General features: G+C 43.0%; 3 protein-coding genes and 1 long non-coding RNA gene across 14 annotated transcripts in view; 3 read left to right on the top strand and 1 right to left on the bottom strand.

Annotated features, from left to right (window-relative positions):
* clip1a (CAP-GLY domain containing linker protein 1a) overlaps positions 1-13,062 on the bottom strand; it is a 32,767-nt gene extending 19,705 nt beyond the window's left edge. For 6 of the 11 annotated variants that reach the window (XM_028995735.1, XM_028995736.1, XM_028995746.1 and 3 more), the window contains exons 1-7: positions 5,844-5,936; positions 4,444-5,009; positions 2,792-2,916; positions 2,408-2,624; positions 1,206-1,385; positions 1,019-1,122; positions 614-674 (exon numbers count right to left, since the gene is read on the bottom strand). In XM_028995735.1, coding sequence (XP_028851568.1) covers positions 614-674; positions 1,019-1,122; positions 1,206-1,385; positions 2,408-2,624; positions 2,792-2,916; positions 4,444-5,009; positions 5,844-5,934 — 1,344 coding nt within the window. In that variant the 5' untranslated portion in view covers positions 5,935-5,936. Of the gene's footprint in view, positions 1-613; positions 675-1,018; positions 1,123-1,205; positions 1,386-2,407; positions 2,625-2,791; positions 2,917-4,443; positions 5,010-5,843; positions 6,072-9,429; positions 9,568-11,792; positions 12,110-12,923 lie in introns of those variants that run through there. The other 5 variants (XM_028995739.1, XM_028995743.1, XM_028995738.1 and 2 more) reach the window with 5 other exon arrangements.
* On the top strand, positions 9,628-26,181 carry LOC114799671 (uncharacterized). Its single transcript, XM_028996468.1, has 19 exons — positions 9,628-9,753; positions 13,531-13,698; positions 13,799-13,876; positions 14,576-14,748; positions 14,943-15,121; positions 15,222-15,360; positions 15,427-15,883; positions 20,882-20,956; positions 21,099-21,266; positions 21,367-21,444; positions 22,082-22,254; positions 22,456-22,634; positions 22,777-22,911; positions 23,384-23,461; positions 23,594-23,659; positions 23,887-23,956; positions 24,239-24,334; positions 24,599-24,681; positions 25,628-26,181. Exons 1-19 carry the CDS (start codon positions 9,669-9,671, stop codon positions 25,797-25,799), a joined length of 2,652 nt encoding a protein of 883 aa, XP_028852301.1. The 5' UTR covers positions 9,628-9,668; the 3' UTR covers positions 25,800-26,181.
* Positions 15,205-16,514, top strand: LOC114799285 (AMME syndrome candidate gene 1 protein homolog). Its single transcript, XM_028995797.1, is given in 1 exon segment — positions 15,205-16,514. A coding segment is annotated over 1 exon segment (786 nt). The 3' UTR covers positions 15,991-16,514.
* On the top strand, positions 16,536-18,863 carry LOC114799288 (uncharacterized). The gene is made up of 3 exons (XR_003751210.1): positions 16,536-17,076; positions 17,341-17,422; positions 18,351-18,863. It is a non-coding gene; the product is annotated as an uncharacterized LOC114799288 (long non-coding RNA).
* Positions 26,182-26,522: the final 341 nt, after the last annotated feature.

Below are 26,522 nucleotides of genomic sequence, written 5' to 3'. Positions count from 1 at the left end.
GTAGTTGTGAGTCAAGTGTTTGTACATTAGTATCCAATCTCAAGAAAGAATTACATTGATCGTTGCAGGCGTAAGATTCTAATAGCAGACTGCTGTCTTCATGGTGATGCAAACGAGGTGCTGACAAAGATAGAGTAACATGTTGTCATCAGAGGACAACGATGAAACTGAATCAGTCAAATCATTAACACAATCTCAGCAGGACAGCAGAATGAATTAAATCATTGTAGGAACCCACAGGAAGTGGAATTAATTGCAACTTCACGAAGGTCCAAAGGTCACGTTCGTGTTGCTAGAGGTTCAAAAAAGAATCCATAATGGCGCAGTAGACATGCTACCATACCCCTTGTTACCATACCAACACATAAATGATACTGGGGTTAAGGGTAACCTTCTTCAGGCGATCAAAAAAAAAAAAAAAAAAAAGAGCAATATATTGGCCTTTTTTATTGGTTTCTGGTTGATCACTATTCACAGGAAGTGGATTTAGTGTAGCAGCAAAAAAAAAAAAAGACAATTCAGGTCACCTCAACTCTATATTATACATATTCTTGAATAAAGAGCAGAATAAGTTAGTGTGAAAATCCAGATAGCACCAGTGTGGTTATTTTACCTCCAGGTCTCCTTTGGTAATGCCAATTTCCTCCACACGGAACTGAAGGTCCTCTACCTTCCTGTGTCAAACAGAAACCAGCAGTGAAGGCTGACTGCACCATAAATGAACATGGAGGTCTGTAATGTAGTCTGACTAGCCTTTTTTTTCAACCACATTCTTTTTTTTTTTTTTTTTCCCCCAACCATGACCTCTCTTCTCTCCTGTCCAAAATATTTTTTAAAAACTTGTTTTAAAAACAACCAAACAGAAGGGGAAAAGCTACATAACTTTATATCTTTATAATGTCTCTGACACAGGTCTGAGGGTTACGCTGCAAGAGCTATAATATGAAAATGAGACAATTTAATGATCAAGGTAGAATCCTTATGCTCTCCTCCACTTTCATTTCCTCCACCCAGTTACCTCTTTTCCTCCTCCAGCCGATTGAGCAGCTCCACCTTTTCGGTGTCCGCAGCCTCCACAAGCCCTCGCAACTGGTCCATCCTGGTCTCCATTTCTAGAATGTACTTTGGGGGAAAAATTTACAACACTGTAAAATGGTTGTAAAAAGTTTTTTTCCTTCATGCAAAGTCACCAGCAAACAAGTCACCTGTCCTTGACCCTCGCGAAGTAGCGTTAGCTCCTTTTCGGTGGCCTTGGCCATCTCTGCGCGTTCCAGGTCCCTCTCGGCGAGCAGTTGCTCAATGTGCTGCTGCTTCTCCTTCAGTGCCTCCTGCAGCGCAGTGGTGCCAGAGATCTTGCGGCTGTACCGCGACGACGTCTCTGTCAGCTGCCACGGACGGGAGACAACATCACCGGTAAAGGAAGGTGCAGGTTTTCTGCAGCTTTCACGGCGGAACTAGTCATTTTCATCCCTTCCCTTGCTGGGATTAATCTGAGCTGGTTGTGAACACTGTACCCTTGAGAGGACTGAGTCCTAAACAAACTTGGGACACGGGTAAAGCAGACCCACCTATCCGGCGCACTGTGCTAAATATCTCCCATGGCCACAATGCATATAAAATGAACAAGTCATGATACATAATGAAAATAAAAAATTAAGTATGCGAAGTATGGGGAACCCAACTGAGAGCTGAGTTGTACTGTTAATGTTTCTGCTGATATACTTATCATAGTCCGTACAGTGCATCATAATATGTAGTGTGTACTCCTTACCACCAGGGATCAGCGTCGAGGCCGCAAACCAAATAAATGAATGAATACCTTTACTTTAAAATATAAACATCTTGTCTTAAGACTTGACTTACGTATATGTGCCATTCATTTTTGAGTACGAGCACAAAAACCAATGTAAAGTAAGCAGGATAGGACAATGGCTGCATGTACGTAGTTAACTAAGTATATTTCTGACTTGTCATGTTATTCAGAGTCAAGAACACACAGAGGAACAGTGCAAATAATATGATCATGTGAAAACCATGTTTGTTTTTAAACAAATCATAAGATGATACGATTTTAAGAAGTGATACATATCCACATCTTATCTATGGTTGGTGTTTTGCAAAAATGCACAGATGAATCCTTGAGAAGTTCTCTTTATGAAGGACGAGGACTTGGTAGGATTTGAAGGATCCTGTTGAGGATTCTTGACTCTGAGAATGGCCCAATAATATGTGTCATTTCAAAACAAGAATAACAACAACATTTTGGTTCGAATAACAAAAGTGTGATCAGGCAGAAAACCTCTTGCAGTCCTAGATGGTGATTGGCGTCTTTTGTGTGCAATCTTTATACACTACTCTGGAGAAACTGACACGTGCACAGAAATTTGAAGCGGTCGGTCTGACTCACCAGGCCAGCACGACTTGGCTTGGTGCTGAAGGAGGATGCCACAGAGCTCATGGAGCTGATTGAGGAGGCGCTGGGGCTGCGCTTCATGCTTACGGGGGTGGACGCCACCTTGCGTGACGCGGTTTTGGCCTTAGCCGGGGTGGTGGAAGGAAAGCCGATTCGCGTGACTTTGTGCACAGGCGCAAACAGGCCATACTTGGGCTGGCACTGGAAGTACCTTGGAGATACAAGTGTCACATGGTCTGTAAAGGGCACCACTGCATTATCTAATCACTTGGCTTTGCCATGTAATGCATCATACAGAAACTATAAGCAGTTGCCCCCCCCTTCATAGCACACCAATTCAGCCTCTACAAGCAGTTTTAGAAATACTTCTGATCCCACCTGGTTCCTGCCACAGCTCCATCGTTCTTCCCCAGAGGCTCATCCAGCTCCACTCCACACCACTCTCCTTTAGCAAAGTCTGTATCCCCCAGGAAACGCACAACACCAGCTTTTGTTCCCCCGACCTGAAAAGGGCCAAAAAATATATATATATAAAAGCTAACAATTAATAGGAAATAGAGTGGTTCAGCACTTCTGAATGAGTAGTAGGTGTTAAACAACAAAACCAATCCTGAATGACAACACTTCCTCTTCAGGGACGCACACTTCCTGTCCATGTTTGGACTTGTACAGCACTGGGAAGTGACCGTAGAGAACGAGTCGGTATTTATGTGTGCGTGTCTGAGAGAGATCCTGTGACTCTGACATCAGCCTTTATTTACAGTTACTCAGCTGAATCCACAGTGAGGGGAGGAGGAGACTCCCTCAGAGCAGAAGAGGAACAAAAAAAAAAAAACTAACCTCAAACCCACCGGACAGGACTGGTTCTCCTGAAAACTGCAAGAATTTGACTGACCCTTGCCACACACAGGATGTGTAGCTTTTTATAACTTCACCTTCAATAATGGACATTGTTACTGGATTAAGGTTGTTTTAATTTTGAATGCCATTTATCTTTAGTCTAGGTGCATAGAGATTAAAATTGTCTGTTTTTTGTCTTTCCTTAAACTGCCCTGGCTTGAAGGTATAAAATTTCTATGATGTTAAGCACAGACACTGGACCTGCTACTCACCTGTTATGTAAATGTTAGTGGTCTGGTTTTGCGGTGAACCGCTTACAGCTTTGGTGGATAAACGGGCACCTTGCTCAAAAAGCTAATGACATACAAGGGCCAGGCATGGGGAAAGGTTCAGCTTCGCAACACGGACGCCAAAATAAAAACCTTGGTGTTCCGCCGCCACGGTACCACACAGGCAGCGTGGAGCTGACACGAAATTCCCGGGACCTTTTTTTCCTACTTGCGTGACGGGCGTTTAATGTGTGGACCTGTCAGTTTCCTGTATTCAATAGACATGGTGCGGTGGGATTACACTCACTCAACAGAGATGGTGTTACTGCAAAGTCCAGAGCCCCAGATACCAGCCAACAAATGATTATGCCAAGCTTGTCTGTCTGATCAGTCCCAGTACTGATTTCTTTAAATATTTGTCTTGTGCACATTCAGTTCCTCTCAGTATTCCCTCTTTGGTCATACATTTACAGCATTTACCAGACGCCCTTATCCAGATCGACTTACAGTCAGTAGTTACAGGGACAGTCCCCCCCCCTGGAGAAACTTAGGGTTAAGTGTCTTGCTCAGGGACACAATGGTAGTAAGTGGGGTTTGAACCTGGGTCTTCTGGTTCATAGGCGAGTGTGTTACCCACTAGGCTACTACCACTTATACTTACCAAACAGCAGACAAGAGAACAGGATAGAATAATTAATAAACAAACAAACTCTAAATAGTCTAATTATCATTTACAATCAAAATATAAGTAGTATGTAATTAAAAAAAAATTTTAAAAAAAGAACTGTAAAAATAATAAAGTTCAGCAAATTGCTATTATTAAGCAAGCACTTTCCTGACCCTGATGTATCAGCTCCGGAAAGTGTGGTTATATATCAGTAATGTGTCAATTTAGGAAGCTCAAAACTCTCAAAATCTTACCAGCACACGGTCTCCTATCTTCAGCTCCCGCTCTCCCTTCTTCACTGATCCCGTCTCGGACAGGTTGGAGACGGACTCGCTGTTGGACCGAGTCAGGTTGGATGCAGGTGTTTCTGGTGTGGCCGTCGAGGGTTTTATAGGGGCAGCAGACGTAGCTGCTGCAGCTGTGGCGGCGGAATGGACTGTGGTGGAAGGGACGGCAGATGATGGCGTGGCGGTTGTCGGGGCGGCGGTGGACTGTGTGGGTGACGTTGTTCGAGACGGGGGCGCGGTCTGAGTGCCATTGGCCTCGCCCTCAGTGCGGGACAGTTTGGAGGGGCGTGTGAAGATTCCCCTTTGGGCTTCACACTGAAAGTAGCGCACTCCTGCCACGGAGCCATCGTTTTTACCAATGGGCTCGTCCAGCACAATCCCCGCCCACTTGCCAGGGGCAAACTGGGTCTCACCCAGGAACTGGATATAGCCAGGCTTGTTTCCATTGACCCAAACACGCTCGCCCACCTGAAACTGCTCCCCACCATCCTCTGCAGCAGAGCTCTTATCTGTTACTGAAGGTTTTGGCGCTGCTGCAAAAACAATGGAAAAAACAATATGATTTGGTCACATGACATCCAGGGCCCGCTGCGCCCAAATAACCCTAACCAGATTTCAAATCTGCTGCTACTCCAGCGATCTACGAGAGATCCTGCATCAGATTACCATTCGCACCAGTCTACAGCAGGCTCTGGACGAGATTATATCATTTATTAACTCAACCAAGACCAATACCCCAATAAAAATGTTTTCACTTTGTGAACGTTATTGGCTGAAGAGTCTTGAGGTGACAAAACTCACTGCTTCCTTTTTACTGTTTTAAGAGAACATCCTTTGCTTAAGCCTCCCTGTCCAAAAATTCCCAGTATTATGCATTACAATTACATGCTTTATCGAATGCCCTTATTCATAATGTCTTACAATCAGTTGTTACAGGAACAGTCCCCCTGAAGACACTCAGGGTTAAGTGTCTTGCTCAGGGAGACGATGCCAACAAGTGGGGTTTGAACCTGTAACTTTTGAGACAGATATTTGCACACAATAATGTCACATGTTATGTTTTCCCCAGACCTTTTTTCCTTGATTCTTTTAATGACTCAACATGAAAAATGGTCTCCTGTAAACACAGGATGTGAACTGGAGTGGGGTGGTAGTAGCCTAGTGGGTAACACACTCGCCTATGAACCAGACGACCCAGGTTCAAATCCCACTTACTACCATTGTGTCCCTGAGCAAGACACTTAAACCTAACTTGCTCCAGGGAGACTGTCCCTGTAACTACTGATTGTAAATCGCTCTGGATAAGGGCGTCTGATAAATGCTGTAAATGTAAACTGGAGAACCAGTGTTGTGTATGAAGCTCTGACCTGCAGAAGCTGCGGTTTTTGTGGCCCCCGGCCCGGCCGGCCGGACGACCTTGCTGGGGGCTTTAAGGCCGCTGGGCTTGGCTGTACTCATGGCTGTAGTTGCAGACAGTCAGCAGGGAGAGATCGGCCACCGACCATTGAGGTAAATAAATGCAACCCAAAAAAGGGAGGAAACAAAAGAAAGGGGTGAGGGAGGGGGAAAAAAGGGGCGGGGCAGCAGGGACTCCTCTGGAGAGAGAAATAATAAAAATATATATAAATAAATAGTTTGCAGACTGTTCCAATAAACCAAACACATAGATAACAATATAATCCAGGTGAACAATTTATAAATAGGTGTGAAGATTTAATAATTCACTGCTGTCATAAAGATCAAACATTATGGGTCAGTTTTCCCATTCATGGAATAAGTCTTGTCCTAGACCAAGAGAGTTTTTTCCAGAAGAGAAGTTCTAATTTAGTCTAGGACTATGTTTAATCCATGAAAACACTGAGCCTATACTACAACAACTGCGGGTGGAACGAACCTGAAGGAATTAAGAAATTCGGAGTTTAAAATGGTGTGCCACACTTTTGGGGCAGTGGTGGCGGTTCCGATCGTAACCATCAGGAAAGTGGAATGGATTTGGCAATGACATGACACGCTGCACAGAGCACAGCCCAACGTGTTGAATTTTGATTGCAGCGCCAAAAAAATCAAAGCAACTGAGACCAATTGAGCAAGTGGTACTGATCTCTTAAGCCTCTTGAGTGCTCAGAGATCTACAACACGACATTATCATCTTAGCGGGAGTTTAGAAAACCACATATAATTTTTGTGCTGAGTCTGGTGGCAAGCACGACGTGTTGAGAGCAACTCGCTGCAAGGAAGCGCTGCATGCTAGTTACAGCGCAGTATAGCAAAATTCAGATTTCAATGTACAGTTATGCTACAGTTTTTAATAGAAATAGTATAGTGAACAGTCGCAAATTAAATTGCGATATGTGTCAAACAAATCGTGATTCTAAAAATCGTTCAGCCCAATTACACGATACATGAAACAGGGAGAGACTTCCCTGTAAAATTTACATTCTAGTACACAGTGCACGGAAAAAAAAAAATTCAATTTGCCACACATCTCAATTACTTTTTTTTTTTTTTCCTAATCATATTCTCTAGAGTCAAAAGCATTTTTTAAAGTAATATATATTTATACCAGAGTGTCCCATCATGTTGTATAAATAACTTACTAAAAGAGTGATGCACTCACTCATAGCAGCCTGATGCATATTGTACTGGTCCAGCGAGGGAGTGTGTCACCCTGCATGTGTGACACACAGCGGACTACAGACAGCGACAAAGAGGGAAAGTTACAAACACTTTCTCTTCCATAAGAAGGGGGTGTCTATGCAGGCAGAAAATAAGTAGGAATAGGAAGGATGGGAAGACACGAGTCATGCTGAGATCACGACCTTGTTTCATAACTTCCCAAATACTACTAGACTGACTCTGGTCAGTCAAGTTAATAAAAGAATTATTTAAATGATAAACTCGATACAATTTCTAGAGTTTAGCTACCTGAGAAGGGGGAAAAAATGAAGGTAGAGAATGAGATCTGGATCTGGAAAGCAGTATCCTCCGAGAGAGAATGTGAGGAATGTAACAACATGGCACACACACAGACAGACACACCCAGACGTCTTGTGTCACAGTAATAAAAGGAAAAAAGAGTGTTGCTTGGGTTTGCATATTCACCATGCTAAAATGGGTTGGATTTTGGATAAAGATGTTTACATCCAAAGAGCCATTCCGCTATGCAGCGGGGTCACAGCAGTGTGGAATGAATGTGTGACACTAAGTGCCTCTGCTGTAGATCATTATGAAACCAGGCAGCTTTCCCCACACAGTCTTCAGGCCACAGGACAGAGCAGCGTACAATCACGCATCTCATAATGACGGCTGGTATGACGCCCACCGTAAAAATCAAAGTCAAGAATAGATGGGACACAAACAGCACGCACAGAGACACATATACACATACACTAGCCAAAAGAAGCCATGTCTGCTTCACTGACCCAGTTCCTCCCGAAGCTTTTGCGTTATTACACTCCACTAGGTCTTTTCACCACAGCCCACAACCGGGAGAAGCCCCATATAACCCCACCTCCAAAACAAAAACGCCACTGATCCTTGTTGATCACACATAACAGGTCCTGTGGCTTTCCACGCCATTTGGTAAATTGAAGTGGATGGAATCCTTAACATTTACACTTACGGCATTTGGTCCTTCAGTGCTTTAAAGTTTCAATCCGTGAAAGCATTCCCCTACTGGTTCACCAATGAATACCATTACTCTTGAAAAGTAAGTTGGACAGGCAGGTTTTTTGGTTTAATTGGTTAGAATAGATACTGCCAGTGGTCATTTAATTTATTTCAGGGATTAGGAGGGCTTGGTGAGATACAACACCGACTGGACTAGCAGTGCACGGTGCTGTTCCATTTACATTCCCTACTGTGCATTTCATTAAAAAAAAAAAAAAAAAATACTCTAAAACCATGCCCATTTTTATTTACCAAGGACGTAGGTCAGGGTTTCCCGAATCCTATTCCTGGAAGCCTCATAATGGAAAGTTTTCTGTGCTTTCATGGTTGGAATGAAAACGTTGTTGGGAGGGGCCATGAACAGAACTGGGAACCCCTGATGCAGGTGACCTCAGGATGATATGATATTGAGACTGATATTCAGAATGTCTTATGTTAAGCTTAGCTGTGCCAGCCGAATATTAATAAGCCAAAAATTTATGTTCTCCTTTACTAGGTAAAATATAAATTTACACTAAACTACATGCTTGTGTATCAATTTATTGGACCAAAGTTTTGTGGTGCTGAATTCAGGTGAATCCTGGTGAATCCTGGTGAGAGGAGCACCTCGTTTTTGCTGGTGGAACCAGACACCCCACAACGTGTTCTGCTGAAGCGTTAGCGCTTTAAGGCTTTACTCGTGACGACCAGTGTCAGGTTGCCTTTCCACCTTCTCTGCAGCTAAAAACAATCTATTCATATCCTGCTGCCGCTTCCCAGGATCCTTTGACTGGGAGAAAACACAGACAATAGAAGGAATCAGTTCTATAAAAAATAAATGCATAAAAAAACTGGCATCTCTTTCCTTTCAAACGCCACCCTGTTGAAGAGAATTCCGGGCGCTCTCGATCTCGCCCACTACTCTAATCCATCCTGCTCCAGGGCCAATGACCCATTTCTTCAGCTTAGAGCGCCGTGTTCACGTCTGCCTCTCACGCTCATGTCACGGCTCTGCGTTTTTTCCCCGACGCCCTCATATGAAAAACACAGAGCTGTTCTCGTGCCTTCGCTGGAGGACGGCGAGTCTGGAAGCTGAGCTCCCTGCACGGGAACCTGATCCGGAGTGCTGCCTCGGTAAAGCAGGAGCAACAAGAGCACAGGAGAGGAGGGGGGGGGGGGGGGGGGGGGGGGGCAGAAGTCGCCTATCTACATGGGCTAGTGTAGGGCGACTTCAGTAAACCTAATAAATAAATTTAAAAAAAATTATAGCAACATTAAACTCGAGGACTTAAGATTCAGCCATACCAGCGTGTTCAGATTTACTCAGCAGGCAACAGGTCGTCCCAGTTCTAACTGGTCCATGTTCAGCTCCCTGTCCTCCAGAATCTATCCTCAGCTGTGATTGGAGGAGACACATGAAAGGTGTCTTCTTCTGAAAAGCTTCTGAACGTGCAAAGACCCTGTTCTTAAAATGTCTCCTGTGAAGAATCCAGTGGACGTGTTATAATCTGAAGACAAGGTCACATGACCTTTGCCCACACAACATGGTGACTGAGTATCTAATCAGGGACGGTCGCCACAAACCCAACCCGGGCGTGTTACGGGGCGGCACAGGAAAGCCTCTTAGTGGTAAGTACGCGATCAGATGCTCTCCAACAGCGACCAGCAGGACGCAGGATTCAGGGAAAGTGGGCAAGACACTGGACCACATTTCAAACACAAAAGAAACTTGCATTTGCAAACAAGCTACAAAGATATTCCTAAATGCTATTTCTCTGATAAAATGCAATCTTTTCCTGCAAAACCGTAAGTAGCTGAACAAGCTCCCCAGAATACAAGCACTAGAAAAATCTGAACACAAATATTACATATAATAATATAATATTGCAGTAAAGTCTACACACACACACGTGACACTGCAAGCTCTGTTTTTTTTCTAGAGAGTTTCCTTTTCAAAGCCTCACAACAACAAAAAACGAGAACGCTACAGTCAATCAAAAGAAGACGTTGAGACCGAAAAAAACCAGAGACGTGCTGCAGAGACGTGCTGCTTTCACATCTGAAATTTTGCGTATTCCTGCTGGCGCCCAACTTCCTCCATAAACATCAAGGGCAAGTTTATGGTCTTACAGACGGTGAACCGCTCGGACGTAACTCGCTCAGGCCACAGATGAGACTGAATGAGACCCTGATGTAAACAGGGACGCATCAACAGTAGCTTTTCTTACAGAGCAGTAAGTGTGACGGAGGCGACCATTTTTGCCTAATTAATACTGAATAGAGAATAATGGTTAAAAAGTGTGTGTGTGTGTGTGTGTGTGTGTGTGTTGGGGGGTGGTGCAACAGAGTAAATGAGTGTAACGATCTGGGCTACCCTTGCTGTTAAATCACACATTAGGGGGACCGCAGTGACAGGACCCTCCTCCCTCACAGAGAAACAACAACTCAGAGTCTGACCACTAATAGAAAGGCAGGTCAAAGGGCACAGACTTTGAGCCTAAAGTGCCGCTGGACAAGACTAAAATGATTTTGGGTGCTTATTTGAAAATAAATATAAAAAGGCTTCAATCTTTAGTAAGCAGACAAGTTTACACTTAGGTACTTTATGTATAAATGCCTATTTTAAAGCCACTGTTGTTAAAACTACATGTGTACACATGCAGATTTAGGGCCGATAACTCTGGGCATTAATCGGATGAAGGGAGCGTTGCACTAATTCCCTTTCAAGTCTGCTTAAAAAAAAAAAAAAAAAAAAAAAAGTCAGTGATCGTAATACATTAATGAGCGATTATCTCTTTTACACCACTGCCAAACCACAGCATGTAAACTGACTCATGTGCCAATTAAAATTCAGATACGAGTGCAAGATCAAAAGCTCATTACGTTTGGTGGGAAAATGAAACAGTCATCGACATGGCTCGACCTTGACGGCTGACAAGCTGCTAAGTCGCTTTTTGGTTTACTACCGAACCACAACCCTCCATGCGCTATGTAAACAGAAGATGGCTTCATCTCACCAAGAGGGCATCAGATCAAAAAATCCTCCTGCAATGATTTTGCATGTTCCACTAATACAAGATCAACAAGAACGGAAAGTGAAAGTGAAGTGATTGTCGCTGTGATACACTGTGAACGTGTCCTCTGCTTTTAACCATCACCCTTGGGTGAGCAGTGGGCAGCCATGACAGGCGCCAGGGGAGCAGTGTGTGGGGACGGGGCTTCGCTCGGTGGCATTCTGATTACGGGGCCGCCTCCTTAACCGCTAGGGCCACCACTGCCCCAAAATGTAAGGTGAAATAAATCTGCGAGGCGGTGCGAGGTCGCACAGAGATGAACTTCTGTTCAACTTCAGCCCTGGTAAGACCGGTTCATTATTAATCAATGGCACTCACTGTAATTTAAACTCAAAACAACTTAAAACTGGTGCCCAATTATAAACCCTTCCCCAGAATTAAAAAAAAAGAAGAGCAGTAAGTGGAAAATATTGATTACTATGGCCAATAACTCACTAATGCTACGGGCAATTCATCTGCAGAAATATTCCACGCAAACCTCCACGGGCTGCCACGGTGCAGGTCCCGTGACCGAACGCTGGTGAGGTGGCACATCTGGACCCCCACTCACGCGTTTTACCGCGGGCGGAGGCCACGCGTTCAATGCTGGCCTACCTGAGTTTGTCGATAGAACGCCGGCAGCGGGGGTGTCGGCCAACAGGCTACGATCCGCCGCACATGACAAGAAGTTGGTGGTTCAACGCGCTAGTTGCTAATTAGAGGAATAACAGTGGAAACGCGCGACGCTGAGTCGAACCGTAGCGTCTGTTCGCGTCAAGGTGACGCGGAAGCAGGAACCGCACTTTTCTCTTCACCGGGGTGAGGGGAGGGGGTAGTTCGGCCTCCAATGCCCCGGAGGTCCGCAGTGTCGCAGCTGGTGCTGCTGCTACGATGAACTAGCCTGAGCTGCGCCGCGCCGCGCGTCAGGCCACTTCACGGTGGACGTGGTTGCCAAATTCAGAGCTAAAACTAAACTCTGTCTCATGAAGCCAAAAACGCTTTAAAAGCTAATGAAGGATAAATATAGAGTGGATTTTGACTCAGATAACTTGGATGGATTTAATAGGAAATATATAGAAAAGTAACATTTCAAGTCAGTCTTAATTGCAAGACCATATTAGTTTTTACAGTAAGCGGTACTGGCAACAAAAACGGAGTGGCCATCGAAAACGAATTGTTCGCTTTGGGCGAAGCATCAAAGCAGGGAGTCGATTCCTCTGATCGAACGAGTGATTTACCTATTTGATGTATTTGTGATGCAGACCATAGCATTGTGTGTAATGACATTCTTCTTGGATATAACGTAATACAGATGTTACTTGGAAACAAGCGTCGCCCACACATGCTTCAAATATAAAGTTTAATTTGTAATCTAAGCCGGTCGCCCATCAATGACACCCAGTCTTTCGTCTAGTTAGACCCAACTCAGCATCGAACCAATCGGTCTGGGAACATGTGTTAGATGCCTAACTGGACGCGAATTTATCATTGCATACTATAGTAGTACAGATTACGGCCATGAAGTTGGGCGTAAAAAACAAACAAAAAAAACGAGCCGAAATGTCCTCCTCAACGTCGAGCGCGCCACCTGGTTTGAAAAGGAGGCCGTTTTAAAGGCCGCAGAGCAGTGGAGGAGACCCGTACACCCGGTGGTCTCGGTAAAGGATGTCCTGTGATGCGGGAGGAGGGCGTGTGTGGGAAAACTCGCGCGAGAGAAAGGACCCTGGTGGTAAAAACAGCTCCTACCTCAGCACTCCGCTCACAATATTCCCATCAGAAGAGAAAGCTGACGACAACCCCCCCCACCCCTCACAGACCGACCTCCTGGCCGCTCCTCCGCAGCGGAACGACGAGCCGAAGCGCAGCGCGCGCTTTGCCGGCTTTCCGGCGTGCTGACGTCACGGTGCGAAGCCCAGCTGCGTGCAAGGCCGACGTCAATGACGTCACGCGGGAGCTTTGAGAAGACTTAGAAACGCCATTCAAAGCGGCGTGTTTTTATCTTAAAACCACGTGATAATGCAGGCGAATAACGGTGCACATGGCCTTCCATATCCGTTGAATAAATTAATTAAAATTGTCTCAAATTGCTACCTACGAGATGTGCAACTCTCGCGAGAGAACTCTAACAGGGGCGCGCACGTCGGCTGCACTTTGCCCACCCTCTCGTTACCATGGTAACACTTCACACAAACCTAAAGAACATGGTCAGAAGTAAGTACTATGCGTCAAATATCCCGTATAAAACATCCCTTACTTAACCTGGCTGAATTTATAATAATACATTTTTATTTTATTACGTATATTATGTATAATAATACAAAAAATTAACATGAAAATACATTATATTTCCTAGTTAGCAAAGACATGGTGCGCCGACGGGCAGAGCACAACAACAGCGAGATTTTCTCCCTGGAGGAGCTGTCCCTACACCAGCAGAACATTGAGAAACTGGAGAACCTGGACAAGTGGTGTCGACACCTTAAAACCCTCTACCTACAAAATAACCTCATCTCCAGAATAGGTAACGTCTCGGCTTGAGTATTAAGAGCATTAGTATAGTATTCAGTATTAAGAGCATTTCCAAATATGCGCTCCATGTTTTAACTCGACTTTACCCACAGAAAACGTGAATAGACTGAAGAAGCTGGAATACCTAAACCTGGCTCTCAATAACATTGAAGTTATTGAAAATCTAGAAGGTATTCATTCATCCACCCATCCATCTATCCATGCTCATTCATCCATTTATTTATTCGATCAAATTTGAGTAACATCTTTCAACACAGCCTATGTTGGCCAGAAAAGGGTTAGGCAGAATTATATGGAGCCAGAATAGTGCCATATATACTTTTTTATGATTTTTTCACATTATGAATTCATACATACAAATCATTTTGGCGCTTGCAGAAACAAATTGCTCGCTCATCATAGGGTACCTGCAGCTTTGTGATTGGCTAGAAAAATAATTATTCTGATTGGTGGATATTGGTGAAGTGCTAGGTAAGTGCCAAAATGATTTGTATGCACATCTCTGAATTCACGCTCGCAAGCTGATATTTGCAAGAATATGCTTGGATTCCTGAACGCAGTTTCAAGATTTGCATTACGTGTTCTGTATCTGAAAACCATTCTATCTTTGTAAAAAAAAAAAATACAAATACAGATCACTCAATGCTTATTTCTGTTTTGAAATATAAATAGTTTTTAGTCCAAGCAAACATCTTTTTTCCGTTTTAAAGTGAAAAGTACACATACAAGTATATATGACACTATTTTGGCTTAGAAAACTTATAGACGTAGACTTATCCTTTCCTCTTTCAACTTAAACATTTTAGTCCACTGATGCATGTGTACTGCATATGAAAAGCGACCTTTTCCTTTTTTGTTCATTTGTTTAGGCTGTGAGAGCCTGCAGAAGTTAGACCTCACTGTGAATTTTGTTGCCCAGCTGAGCAGTGTGGAGTCTCTTAAAGAGAACCAGCACTTAAAAGAGCTCTTCCTTGTGGGGAATCCATGTAGCCAGTATGAGGGTTACAGACAGTATGTTGTAGCTACTCTGCCACAACTACAGGTAATCTTAGTAGCACAGTTTCTGGTACACATTATGCTATATACAGTGCACACAGCATTGCTTGTTTAGTGCAGTGCATGCAAGGTAGAGTTCAAGTGCACATAACAACTGTTTGTGAATCACTGTTTAAGATATAAAATATGTAAACATGTAACTAATGTGTAATTTATGTTGCTTGCTTGATTGTTTTGCAGTTTTTGGACGGGACTGCGATAGGGCGGCTGGAGCATATCCGGGCCGGGCAAGGTTTAGAGGAACTGAGGAAGCGAATTCTGGAGCAAGAGGAGGAGCAGCTGCAAAAGCGGGAGAGACAAAAGATGGAAACCAAAATATCACTTGAGGACAACGAGAGGCAAAGTGATGATAACTCTGGGTAAGTTCAATTATGGTACATGACTGTTTTGAATGACAATTACATAATTCATCTGACATGGTTACAGCTACCAAATTTAAGCCATGAACCGAGAGAACAGCCTGGGAGGTCCTGGGGGCAGCGGCAGCAGCAGCAGCGGCACCGGCACGAGCGCTCTGTCCGCGGCCCCTGGAGGCTACAACACCGCCGGCCTCTCCCCCAACCTCAGCCCCGGCCCCGCCAGCGCCGGGCGGAAGATGGTGGTTTCTGCGGAGATGTGCTGCTTCTGTTTCGACGTGCTTTATTGCCATCTGTACAGATAACAGCCGCCCCGAACACCCCGCTTCACCAACGACCCGTATCCGCTGTTCATCACCTGGAAAATTGGCCGGGACAAGCGCTTGCGGGGCTGCATAGGAACATTTTCTGCCATGAACCTGCACTCAGGACTCAGGGAGTACACCCTTACCAGTGCCCTTAAGGACAGTCGCTTCCCACCAATGACAAGGGACGAGCTGCCCCGCCTCCTCTGCTCCGTTTCCCTGCTCACCAATTTTGAGGACGTGGGTGATTACCTTGACTGGGAGATTGGTGCTCACGGCATTAGAATTGAGTTTTTCAATGAAAAAGGATCAAAACGCACCGCCACCTACCTGCCAGAGGTTGCCAAGGAGAAAGGATGGGACCACATTCAGACCATGGATTCCTTACTGAGAAAGGGAGGTTACAAAGCTCCCATCACCAACGACTTCAGGAATACCATTAAACTGACCAGGTACCGTAGTGAGAAGATGACGATGAGCTACGCAGAGTACATCGCCCATCGCCAGCACCATCACTACCAGAATGCCATCGGCCACCCGCTCCCCCCATACAACCATTATTCCTGACAGTGAGCCGCATGACCAGTCCCTGGATGTCACCGCTGACCTCTTCCCTGGAGAGCCCGCCCCCACATGATCTAGCTATCTCTACTACTGTACCATTTTATGTTGATAGTTTCCGTTGCTGTGCTAATTCACAAAAAATTATTCTATAAAATTTTCTTTCTCCCTGAAATGAATTCTTATCAGGTTTTTGAGACTGTGGATGGAAAGTGAGTTACTTGAGAAGGACTAATAAAGTAGGAAATGCTTTTATGTTGTTCATGTTCAGCATTAGTTATTTTTTAAGTAGTAATTAATACGTGGGATATTGTGTGTTGTGTTAGTACTTTAAAATTAAGCCTCAGCTTCTGATTGGCTGATGAAGGGTGATACAGCACAGCACACGGTGACATGGTGCAACGTGTCCTGTGTATTTAACCACCATTTACATTTACATTTACGGCATTTATCAGACACTCTTATCCAGAGCGACTTACAACCAGTAGTTACAGGGACAGTCCCCCTGGAGCAACTTAGGGTCAAGTGTCTTGCTCAGGGACACGATGGTAGTAAGTGGGATTTGAACCTGGGTCTTCTGGTTCATAGGTGAGTGTGTTACCCACAAGGCTACTACCACCCCTAACCACCACCCTTGGTGAGCAGTGTGTGGGGACAACCGCTAGGCCATCACTGCGCTCCACCAATGATTCCAGATCAACTCAAATCTAAAAAAAAAAGTTCTCTCTTTTCTGTTGGCTGATCGCGCGTCTTGATCAATGTTAGTCCTTTATTGTCCGTAGGAACCTGGAGACGATTCAGGCTGCAGCCTGATGTGTGGAACTTTAAGCCATATTCTCTTCGGTGCGGCCGGCCGGCTGGTTGGTCTTGAGGTTGGACTGGTCAGCAGCTTCTTTGAGGTGAAGGGTCAAGATCAGTGTTTACAGGATGTGACACGTTGCTGAAAACACGTTTTTTTTTTTTCGCCCTTGAGCCTGTTCTTCAAAATGGCTACAGGTATTTCAGCTGGTTCTGCCATCAGAGGTGAAGCCAGACAGCAGCACAGCTCAGCGATCACAAACCACTGGGCACCTTCTCATTAACATGCCACTGGTAATATACACATGAATATGCACACACACAATTAGAGGAGACAATTGGTCTGCACCATGACCCCCATCCTTAAAAATTCTACTCTCATAGTGTACAGTATTCACAATTTAACATACACATTTGGACAGTTTACAGACTTTCTGTTCTGAATATCTGGTCAGTTGTAGCTCCGCCAGCAAGATTTATAATATAAAGCCATTTGTGTTGGAGTTGTCGGTTCCCTGAATTAAACCATGTGACACTGTAATGTGTGTTTTTATTCAGGTTCATGGTGAGGAACCCAAGAAGATGTCTCAGTGGAAGCCCCCTTTCTCCACAATGAAACAGCAAGATGAAGAAAAAATAGGTAATCCAATAATTGTCCATGTGTTGGAATTTTTGGTTTCTAGTTTTAGTATGGAGTACATCTGAGTTTAGGTAGAACACACACACACAGTACATAGCTATATATGAAACTTCCATAAAGATTCACTGTGGAGTGAAAATGAAAATGGCTGCTTTAATGACCATGACAGCTTGAAGGGCCCTGTATGCATTTGAAAGTTCTCCATTGAACATGCCAGGGTGTAAATCCCCCTGATTTTTCACAGCCCTGCATTATATTATACCCCAAACACCTTAAGCAACAGATTAAACACATTTGTCCCCTGCCTAACCCTGTTCCTAAATGAGCTTTGAAGATGACCCTGATTAGCAGGCCAGTGACTCTTACATTTACATTTATTCTTTTTTAGCATATGCCTTCAGAGCAAATGTATGCATCCTAAACACATTGGCTTTGTCAGAGCTAAATATAAGCAGCTTCCCAACAGGGATGTTTCATGACTTTTCCCTAATTGTGTCATTCATAGGCTACCTTTCATTAATAACATTGTTAATTATAAAAAGATCACTATAATATGAGGCTATGATATAAATGATGCAGGGCTCAGAGGCCTTACACCCACATCAAAATCAATTATAGTACAATTCATAATCTACCAATATACGACAATGAAAGTTTTAGAGCCAATTCAGATGCTGCTTCTTTCTGCATGCACATTTACATTATTTTCAAATGGAGACGCAAAGCTATTTCACTCAAACAACTGAGCAAACAATCTTGAGAAAACTAAAATAATTTGATCTAGTTTTTATTTCTATTTTATTTACTGTTGGGTCAGCAGCACCTTCAATGTTCCTCCAAGGGTATGTCATGCATTGACTAGTGATGATGCTTAATGAACAAAAAAGTTCACCAGATAAGTAACTTCCACCCTCTCTCTCTTTTTCAGTAATGTGCGGGAATATTTGAAAGTTGACTGCAGTAAGAGAAGCCTGACGGATCTGTACAACATCATCTCAACACAACACAGTTCTGCACCTGGACCACGCCCCTGCTCAGCTGATGGACCACCCATCTCTCAGGACTGGATGGATGATCCGGAAGTCCCACCTCTAATATGATGTGGAAGAGCATCAGTACTGAGTACGTGTTGGAGGAGAACAGCTACAAAAGCTTCAGCTCTTCAGCCGAAAAAAAAACCCAAACATCTTTTCCTATCTGCATTTGGCTCAATCAGCATCTGCGGCGACAACACCCACCGTCCTTTTACCCCTCCCCTGTGGCAATTGACTTTTACTTTATGAGCGGTGTACAGTCTTTGTGCTTATGCTGTTGGGGTGTTTTTTTTTTACGGTTCCCACAATGTACCCAAATGTGAACCATGCTTTGTGTATACGTATAGTCGGGTCAATGGCCACGTTTCAGGTAGTACTTACTTTTGGTTTATGTTGCAACACCAATAAAGGGTCTTATCAATCTATCAATCAAATAAGGAAAAACTCCAGCTGAATCAGTTATTTATATGATTATTTCCCTGAACAATCCTGAAGAGTTGACTTGCTGTAATGCGTTAGCCAGACTATGTGATTCTTCTCCACGGCTTGACGATGTGACATTGGAGCTTTCGTAGTTGGTCACGCCCAAAGTGATTCCCATAGTGAAACATTGAAAGAGGTTACAAAATGATCTGCTACTTAAATGATGATGCCCTGGAAGGGTTTTGGATTTTTCACTTGACTTTATACATTTCAGAATAATATTTCTTATCTGGGAACTGAAAAAAGATCCACTCTGCTCTAAACCCAGTGCAGCAGTAAAGGAAGGATACAGTCCATTTTAATGAGGCATACGTAACGTTTGATCTTTCACCTTGGTGTCCTTAGGAGAAGAAGGAAACACCTTTTTATAGCTGATGGAGGGGAAATGAGTGATTATCATCACCACACAAACATGTGAGCATAGGAGCAATAAAAGCATGATAAACAATTTTTTTTGCTGTTACAAGAAAAATCCAACAAGGCAGAAGTTACAATTACACCAAATGCAACTGTGTGTAAACTAATTTATGAAGGTGAAACAGAAAAATATCACGTCAACACCCCTTAACCAAATTAGCTATAAAAAAAAAATCAGGTTTTGCCACTGATACAAAAAAAAAAGGCAGGTATCATGTCAAATTGTTCATAATTAAACTAAATCAAAAGGACAAACACCTGCAGCACACTGTAACCTGAACCAAAACCTATACGAAAAGCAGAAAAGATAAGAAACATTCATAACTAGACATCTTTGAATTCATTTCTCTTGGCTTTGTTTAGCCTGGTTCCTGGGAGACCCTTTAAGCAAGTCTCGGATCTTTAGATAGGTCCCAGTGGCCTCGGCCACTTCTGTGAACTCTGGCGTGTTCTCGAACGGGATACGCGAACTGGGATTTAAGGAACATCCGGCTCGTCACTTCTGTCCTCAGGGTTATGTGGCTCCACCACCGTGGTATGTTACTGATGTTACTGGGTGCTTTCGACTCATCGCTCACAGTCTCCTCAACGCTGGGAACCGGTGCAGCGTCAGGTGATTCAGGGCTACTCCGGACATCCTGGGTCTCTGAAATCGGAACGTCGCTGTGGGTGTAGCCGGCAGATGGAGTCTTTCCAATCTGATTGCAGACCACCTCAGGCTCAAGCTCCACTTCAGCATCCAACCGGGTTGGAGTCTCTTTGAATTCTCTTATATGCAGACCATAGCATTGTGTGTAATAACATTCTTCTTGGATATAACGTGACACAGATGTTACTTGGAAAAAAGCATCACCCACACATGCTTCAAATATAAAGTTTAATTTGTAATCTAAGCCGATCGCCCATCACTGACACCCAGTCTTTCGTCTAATCAGACCCAACTCAGCATCAAACCGGTCGGTCTGGGAACATGTGTTAGATGCCTAACTGGACGCGAATTTATCATTGCATACTATAGTAGTACAGATTACAGGCATGAAGTTGGGCGTAAAAAAAAGAGGAGACACAGACACACCCGGTGGTCTCGGTAAAGGATGTCCTGTGATGCGGGAGGAGGGCGTGTGTGGGAAAACTCGCGCGAGAGAAAGGACCCTGGTGGTAAAAACAGCTCCTACCTCAGCACTCCGCTCACAATATTCCCATCAGAGGAGAAAGCTGATGGCAACCCCCCCACCCCTCACAGAACGACCTCCTGGCCGCAAAGAGCACCTGGCTTCTTTACGGCGTGCTGACGTCACAGGGCGAAGCCGAGCCACGCGCGCGGCAGACGTCGATGACGTCACGCGGGAGCTTTGTGAAGACTTAGAAACGCCATTCAAAGCGGCGTGTTTATATCTTAAAACCACGTGTTAATGCAAACGAATAACGGTGCACATGGCCTTCCATATCCGTTGAATAAATTAATTCAAATTGTCTCAAATTGCTACCTACGAGATGTGCAACTCTCGCGAGATAACTCTAACAGGGGCGCGCACGTCGACTGCATTTTGCCCGCCATCTCGTTACCGTGGTAACACAAACCTAAAGAACATGGTGAGAAGTAAGTACTCTGCGTCGAATATCCCGTATAAAACATAATCTTACTTAACCTGGCTGAATTTATAATAATACATTTTAGTTTATTATGTATATTATGTATAATAATACAAAAAAATAACATGAAAATACATGATATTTCCTAGTTAGCGAAGACATGGTGCGCCGACGGGCAGAGCACAACAACAGCGAGATTTTCTCCCTGGAGGAGCTGTCCCTACACCAGCAGAACATTGAGAAACTGGAGAACCTGGACAAGTGGTGTCGACACCTTAAAACCCTCTACCTACAAAATAACCTCATTTCCAGAATAGGTAACATCTCGGCTTGAGTATTAAGAGCATTAGTATAGTATTCAGTATTAAGAGCATTTCCAAATATGCGCTCCATGTTTTAACTCTACTTTACCCACAGAAAACGTGAATAGACTGAAGAAGCTGGAATACCTAAACCTGGCTCTCAATAACATTGAAGTTATTGAAAATCTAGAAGGTATTCATTCATCCACCCATCCATCTATCCATGCTCATTCATCCATTTATTTATTCAATCAAACACTGTTATTTGAGTAACATCTTTCAACACATCCTATGTAGGCCAGAAAAGGGTTAGGCAGAATTATATGGAGCCAGAATAGTGCCATATATACTTGAAAGTTTTCACTTTTTTATAATTTTTTTCACTTTATGAATTCATACATACAAATCATTTTGGCGATAGCAGAAACAAATTGCTCACTCATCATAGGGTACCTGCAGCTTTGTGATTGGCTAGAAAAAGAATTATTCTGATTGGTGGATATTGGTGAAGTGCTAGGTAAGTGCCAAAATGATTTGTATGCACATCTCAAGATTTGCACTACGTGTTCTGTCTTTGAAAAAAAAATTAATACAAATACAGATCACTCGATGCTTATTTCTGTTTTGAAATATAAATAGTTTTTAGTCTGAGCAAACATCTTTTTGCCGGTTTAAAGTGAAACTATTAACTATTAACTACACTATTTTGGCTTAGAAAACTTATAGACGTAGACTTATCCTTTCCTCTTTCAACTTAAGCATTTTAGTCCACTGACGCATATGTACTGAATATGATAAACGACCTTTTCCTTTTTTGTTCATTTCTTTAGGCTGTGAGAGCCTGCAGAAGTTAGACCTCACTGTGAATTTTGTTGCCCAGCTGAGCAGTGTGGAGTCTCTTAAAGAGAACCAGCACTTAAAAGAGCTCTTCCTTGTGGGGAATCCATGTAGCCAGTATGAGGGTTACAGACAGTATGTTGTAGCTACTCTGCCACAACTACAGGTAATCTTAGTAGCACAGTTTCTGGTACACATTATGCTGTATACAGTGCACACAGCATTGCTTGTTTAATGCAGTGCATGTAGCGTGCAAGGTAGAGTTCAAGTGCACGTAACAACTGTTTGTGAATCACTGTTTAAGATATAAAATATGTAAACATGTAACCAATGTGTAATTTATGTTGCTTGCTTGAATGTTTTGCAGTTTTTGGACGGGACTGCGATAGGGCGGCTGGAGCATATCCGGGCCGGGCAAGGTTTAGAGGAACTGAGGAAGCGAATTCTGGAGCAAGAGGAGGAGCAGCTGCAAAAGCGGGAGAGACAAAAGATGGAAACCAAAATATCACTTGAGGACAACGAGAGGCAAAGTGATGATAACTCTGGGTAAGTTCAATTATGGTACATGACTGTTTTGAATGACAATTACATAATTAATCTAACATGGTTACAGCTCCCAAATTTAGGCCATTTTTGATCATGATGAATATGTGTTATATATGTGTATATTTTGTTGGTTTGTTGTCAGTAAGGATCATCAGGAAGCAGATCTAGAGCAAGAGAAAGAATTCTGGGAAAAACCATGCTCCTTTACTCCTGAGTCAAGACTGGAAGCTCACCGACATTTGGAAAAGGGGAGAAGTGACAAAAAGAGGAATGGAGGGTCAGTTAACCTGTTCGGACATGTAATAAGCTGTGTTAAAAGAGACTTGATAAAACATTTACATAATCTTATCATACACAACATGCATGAGCTCGTATTTATTATTTTTAGTCATATAATAGCATAATGTAATCCATTTCAGATTAAAATACAATCTGCCCTGGGTGAATACCTGTCATCCACCCAATGAATAGGAATAAGTGGTTATGGACATTGAGTGGGTGATAATAGAATTGTGATTCAAATAAATATGGGATAGGCATGCATTGTTTTGAAAAAGTGACAAAACATATAGTGGACTATATTATATCTACTCAATTGGACATTATACCACACTCTCATGTCTATATACATCTACATGAGTATGGTTTTTCATTATTGTATGTTTTGTTTTTAAAGTTATTAAGATGAATATGAATAGTTGTGTATTAACATTATACAAATATTTTAAAAATTATGTGTGTGATTTCAGGGAACAGAATAAAACATTTAAAAAGCCAAAAACCCTGATCACTGCAGATGGAAAGGTGCTGAATGTCAACGAGGCCAGGTATGATCCTGCATTCAAATAAACATAAAGACAAAACCATCTCCTCAGGCATACACACACACACACACACACACACACACACACACACACAGTGATATCCTCCAGCATATAACATATTTTGTGACTTTTCAGGATGGATTTTGTGCTGACCGAAGACGAAAATAACAGCAGCATTCAACTGGACCTGCACGTTTACAGGTTAACACACATACCCACACACGAAAACATGAAAATTCCCATTGCTTAACCACTCATATCTGCATTAGTTTCACCAAAGCCTGCTGGCATAAATGGAGCCATGGTCTTTGTTTCATATAAGACTTCAATATGTAGTATAACATTAGAATGACTTACAATGACATATACTGTCTGCACAGAATATGGTGAGTTGTGGACCTGCTGAACAATGCCTTGTTTTCCTGCAGGTACATGGACACATCGCTAATGGATGTGGATGTCCAGCCCACATATGTGAGAGTTACAGTTAAAGGAAAGGTAGAGTTTCATTTTCTTCTTCTGTTAAAACAATTCCAGAAATGTCCAATAGAAATGTGTTTAATTCCCTGCAGTTATTTGTATTAAATGAACATTGCGGGGTTTAAGACAGTCCATATTCTTCCAAACTTTTTTTTTTACGCCTGTATCCTCAGTTTTCATCTTTCCTCCTTTTCCTCTTTCCTCTCTGACTCAGGGGGCCAGCGTTTAATTTCACCTGGACAGGACATTTAGCCTGATGTACTCTAATATTTTTTTAAATGTTTTTTTACTTTTCTACAGGTATTTCAGCTGGTTCTGCCATCAGAGGTGAAGCCAGACAGCAGCACAGCTCAGCGATCACAAACCACTGGGCACCTTCTCATTAACATGCCACTGGTAATATACACATGAATATGCACACACACAATTAGAGGAGACAATTGGTCTGCACCATGACCCCCATCCTTAAAAATTCTACTCTCATAGTGTACAGTATTCACAATTTAACATACACATTTGGACAGTTTACAGACTTTCTGTTCTGAATATCTGGTCAGTTGTAGCTCCACCAGCAAGATTTATAATTTAAAGCCATTTGTGTTGGAGTTGTCGGTTCCCTGAATTAAACCATGTGACACTGTAATGTGTGCTTTTCTTCAGGTTCATGGTGAGGAACCCAAGAAGATGTCTCAGTGGAAGCCCCCTTTCTCCACAATGAAACAGCAAGATGAAGAAAAAAATAGGTAATCCAATAATTGTCCATGTGTTGGAATTTTGGGTTTCTACATTCTGGTTTGTAGTTTTAGTATGGATGACATCTGAGTTTAGGTATAACACACACACACACACACACACAGCACATAGCTATATATAAAACTCCTATAAAGATTCACTGTGGAGTGAAAATGAAAATGGCTGCTTTAATGACCATGACAGCTTGAAGGGCCCTGTATGCATTTGAAAGTTCTCCATTGAACATGCCAGGGTGTAAATCCCCCTGATTTTTCACAGCCCTGCATTATATTATACCCCAAACACCTTAAGCAACAGATTAAACACATTTGTCCCCTGCCCAACCCTGTTCCTAAATGAGCTTTGAAGATGACCCTGATTAGCAGGCCAGTGACTCTTACATTTACATTTATTCTTTTTTAGCATATGCCTTCAGAGCAAATGTATGCATCATAAACACATTGGCTTTGTCAGAGCTAAATATAAGCAGCTTCCCAACAGGGATGTTTCATGACTTTCCCCTAATTGTGTCATTCATAGGCTACCTTTCATTAATAACATTGTTAATTATAAAAAGATCACTATAATATGAGGCTATGATATAAATGATGCAGGGCTCAGAGGCCTTACACCCACATCAAAATCAATTATAGTACAATTCATAATCTACCAATATACGACAATGAAAGTTTTAGAGCCAATTCAGATGCTGCTTCTTTCTGCATGCACATTTACATTATTTTCAAATGGAGACGCAAAGCTACTTCACTCAAACAACTGAGCAAACAATCTTGAGAAAACTAAAGTAATTTGATCTAGTTTTTATTTCTATTTTATTTACTGTTGGGTCAGCAGCACTTTCAATGTTCGTCCAAGGGTATGTCATGCTAGTGATGATGCTTAATGAACAACAAAGTTCACAAGATAAGTAACTTCCACCCTCTCTCTCTTTTTCAGTAATGTGCGGGAATATTTGGAAGTTGACCCCAGTAAGAGAAGCCTGACGGATCTGTACAACATCGTCTCAACACAACACAGTTCTGCACCTGGACCACGCCCCTGCTCAGCTGATGCACCACCCATCTCTCAGGACTGGATGGATGATCCGGAAGTCCCACCTCTAATATGATGTGGAAGAGCATCAGTACTGAGTACGTGTTGGAGGAGAACAGCTACAAAAGCTTCAGCTCTTCAGCCGAAAAAAACCCAAACATCCTTTATCTGCATTTGGCTCAATCAGCATCTGCGGCGACAACACCCACCGTCCTTTTACCCCTCCCCTGTGGCAATTGACTTTTACTTTATGAGCTGTGTACAGTCTTTGTGCTTATGCTGTTGGGGTGTTTTTTTTTACGGTTCCCACAATGTACCCAAATGTGAACCATGCTTTGTGTATACGTATGGTCGGATCTGTGTTATGTATATGTATAGTCGGGTCAATGGCCACGTTTCAGGTAGTACTTACTTTTGGTTTATGTTGCAACACTGTCATGATCCTGACCGGCAGGGGTTACTCCGGATCCGGAGTTCGGACCGGAGTTTCATGTTTGTCCTGTGTAATGTATTCACCTGTTGTATAATTGTATAAAACTATCCTGTTCGTGTCTGTTCGCCATCGGGTCATTGTGCGTGTTCATGTTCCCTTGTCTCATGTAGTCTGTATTAAACCCCTGTCACGTGAAATCGTGCGAATGCGTCCTCCTTTATTGCCATGTCCAGCCCACCCTTGACAAACACCAAGAAAAGGGTCTTATCAATCTATCAATCAATCAAAAATAAAAAAACTCTGAATCAGTTATTTATATGATTATTTCCCTGACCAATCCTGAAGAGTTGACTTGCTGTAATGCTT

The sequence above is a fragment of the Denticeps clupeoides genome, chromosome 11 (genome assembly GCF_900700375.1).
Source record: "Denticeps clupeoides chromosome 11, fDenClu1.1, whole genome shotgun sequence".
In the NCBI taxonomy this organism is placed as follows: Eukaryota; Metazoa; Chordata; class Actinopteri; order Clupeiformes; family Denticipitidae; genus Denticeps; species Denticeps clupeoides.
This window is presented reverse-complemented; position numbering and strand designations above follow the sequence as displayed.

Bases quoted from the DNA above. Each gene is read 5' to 3' on its own strand.
- LOC114799671 (XM_028996468.1), top strand. From the start codon at position 9,669: ATGGTGACTGAGTATCTAATCAGGGACGGTCGCCACAAACCCAACCCG. The intron at 9,754-13,530 runs GTAAGTACGCGA...TATATTTCCTAG, and splicing joins CACAGGAAAGCCTCTTAGTG to TTAGCAAAGACATGGTGCGC. The intron at 15,361-15,426 runs GTGGTTTCTGCG...TACAGATAACAG, and splicing joins CCAGCGCCGGGCGGAAGATG to CCGCCCCGAACACCCCGCTT.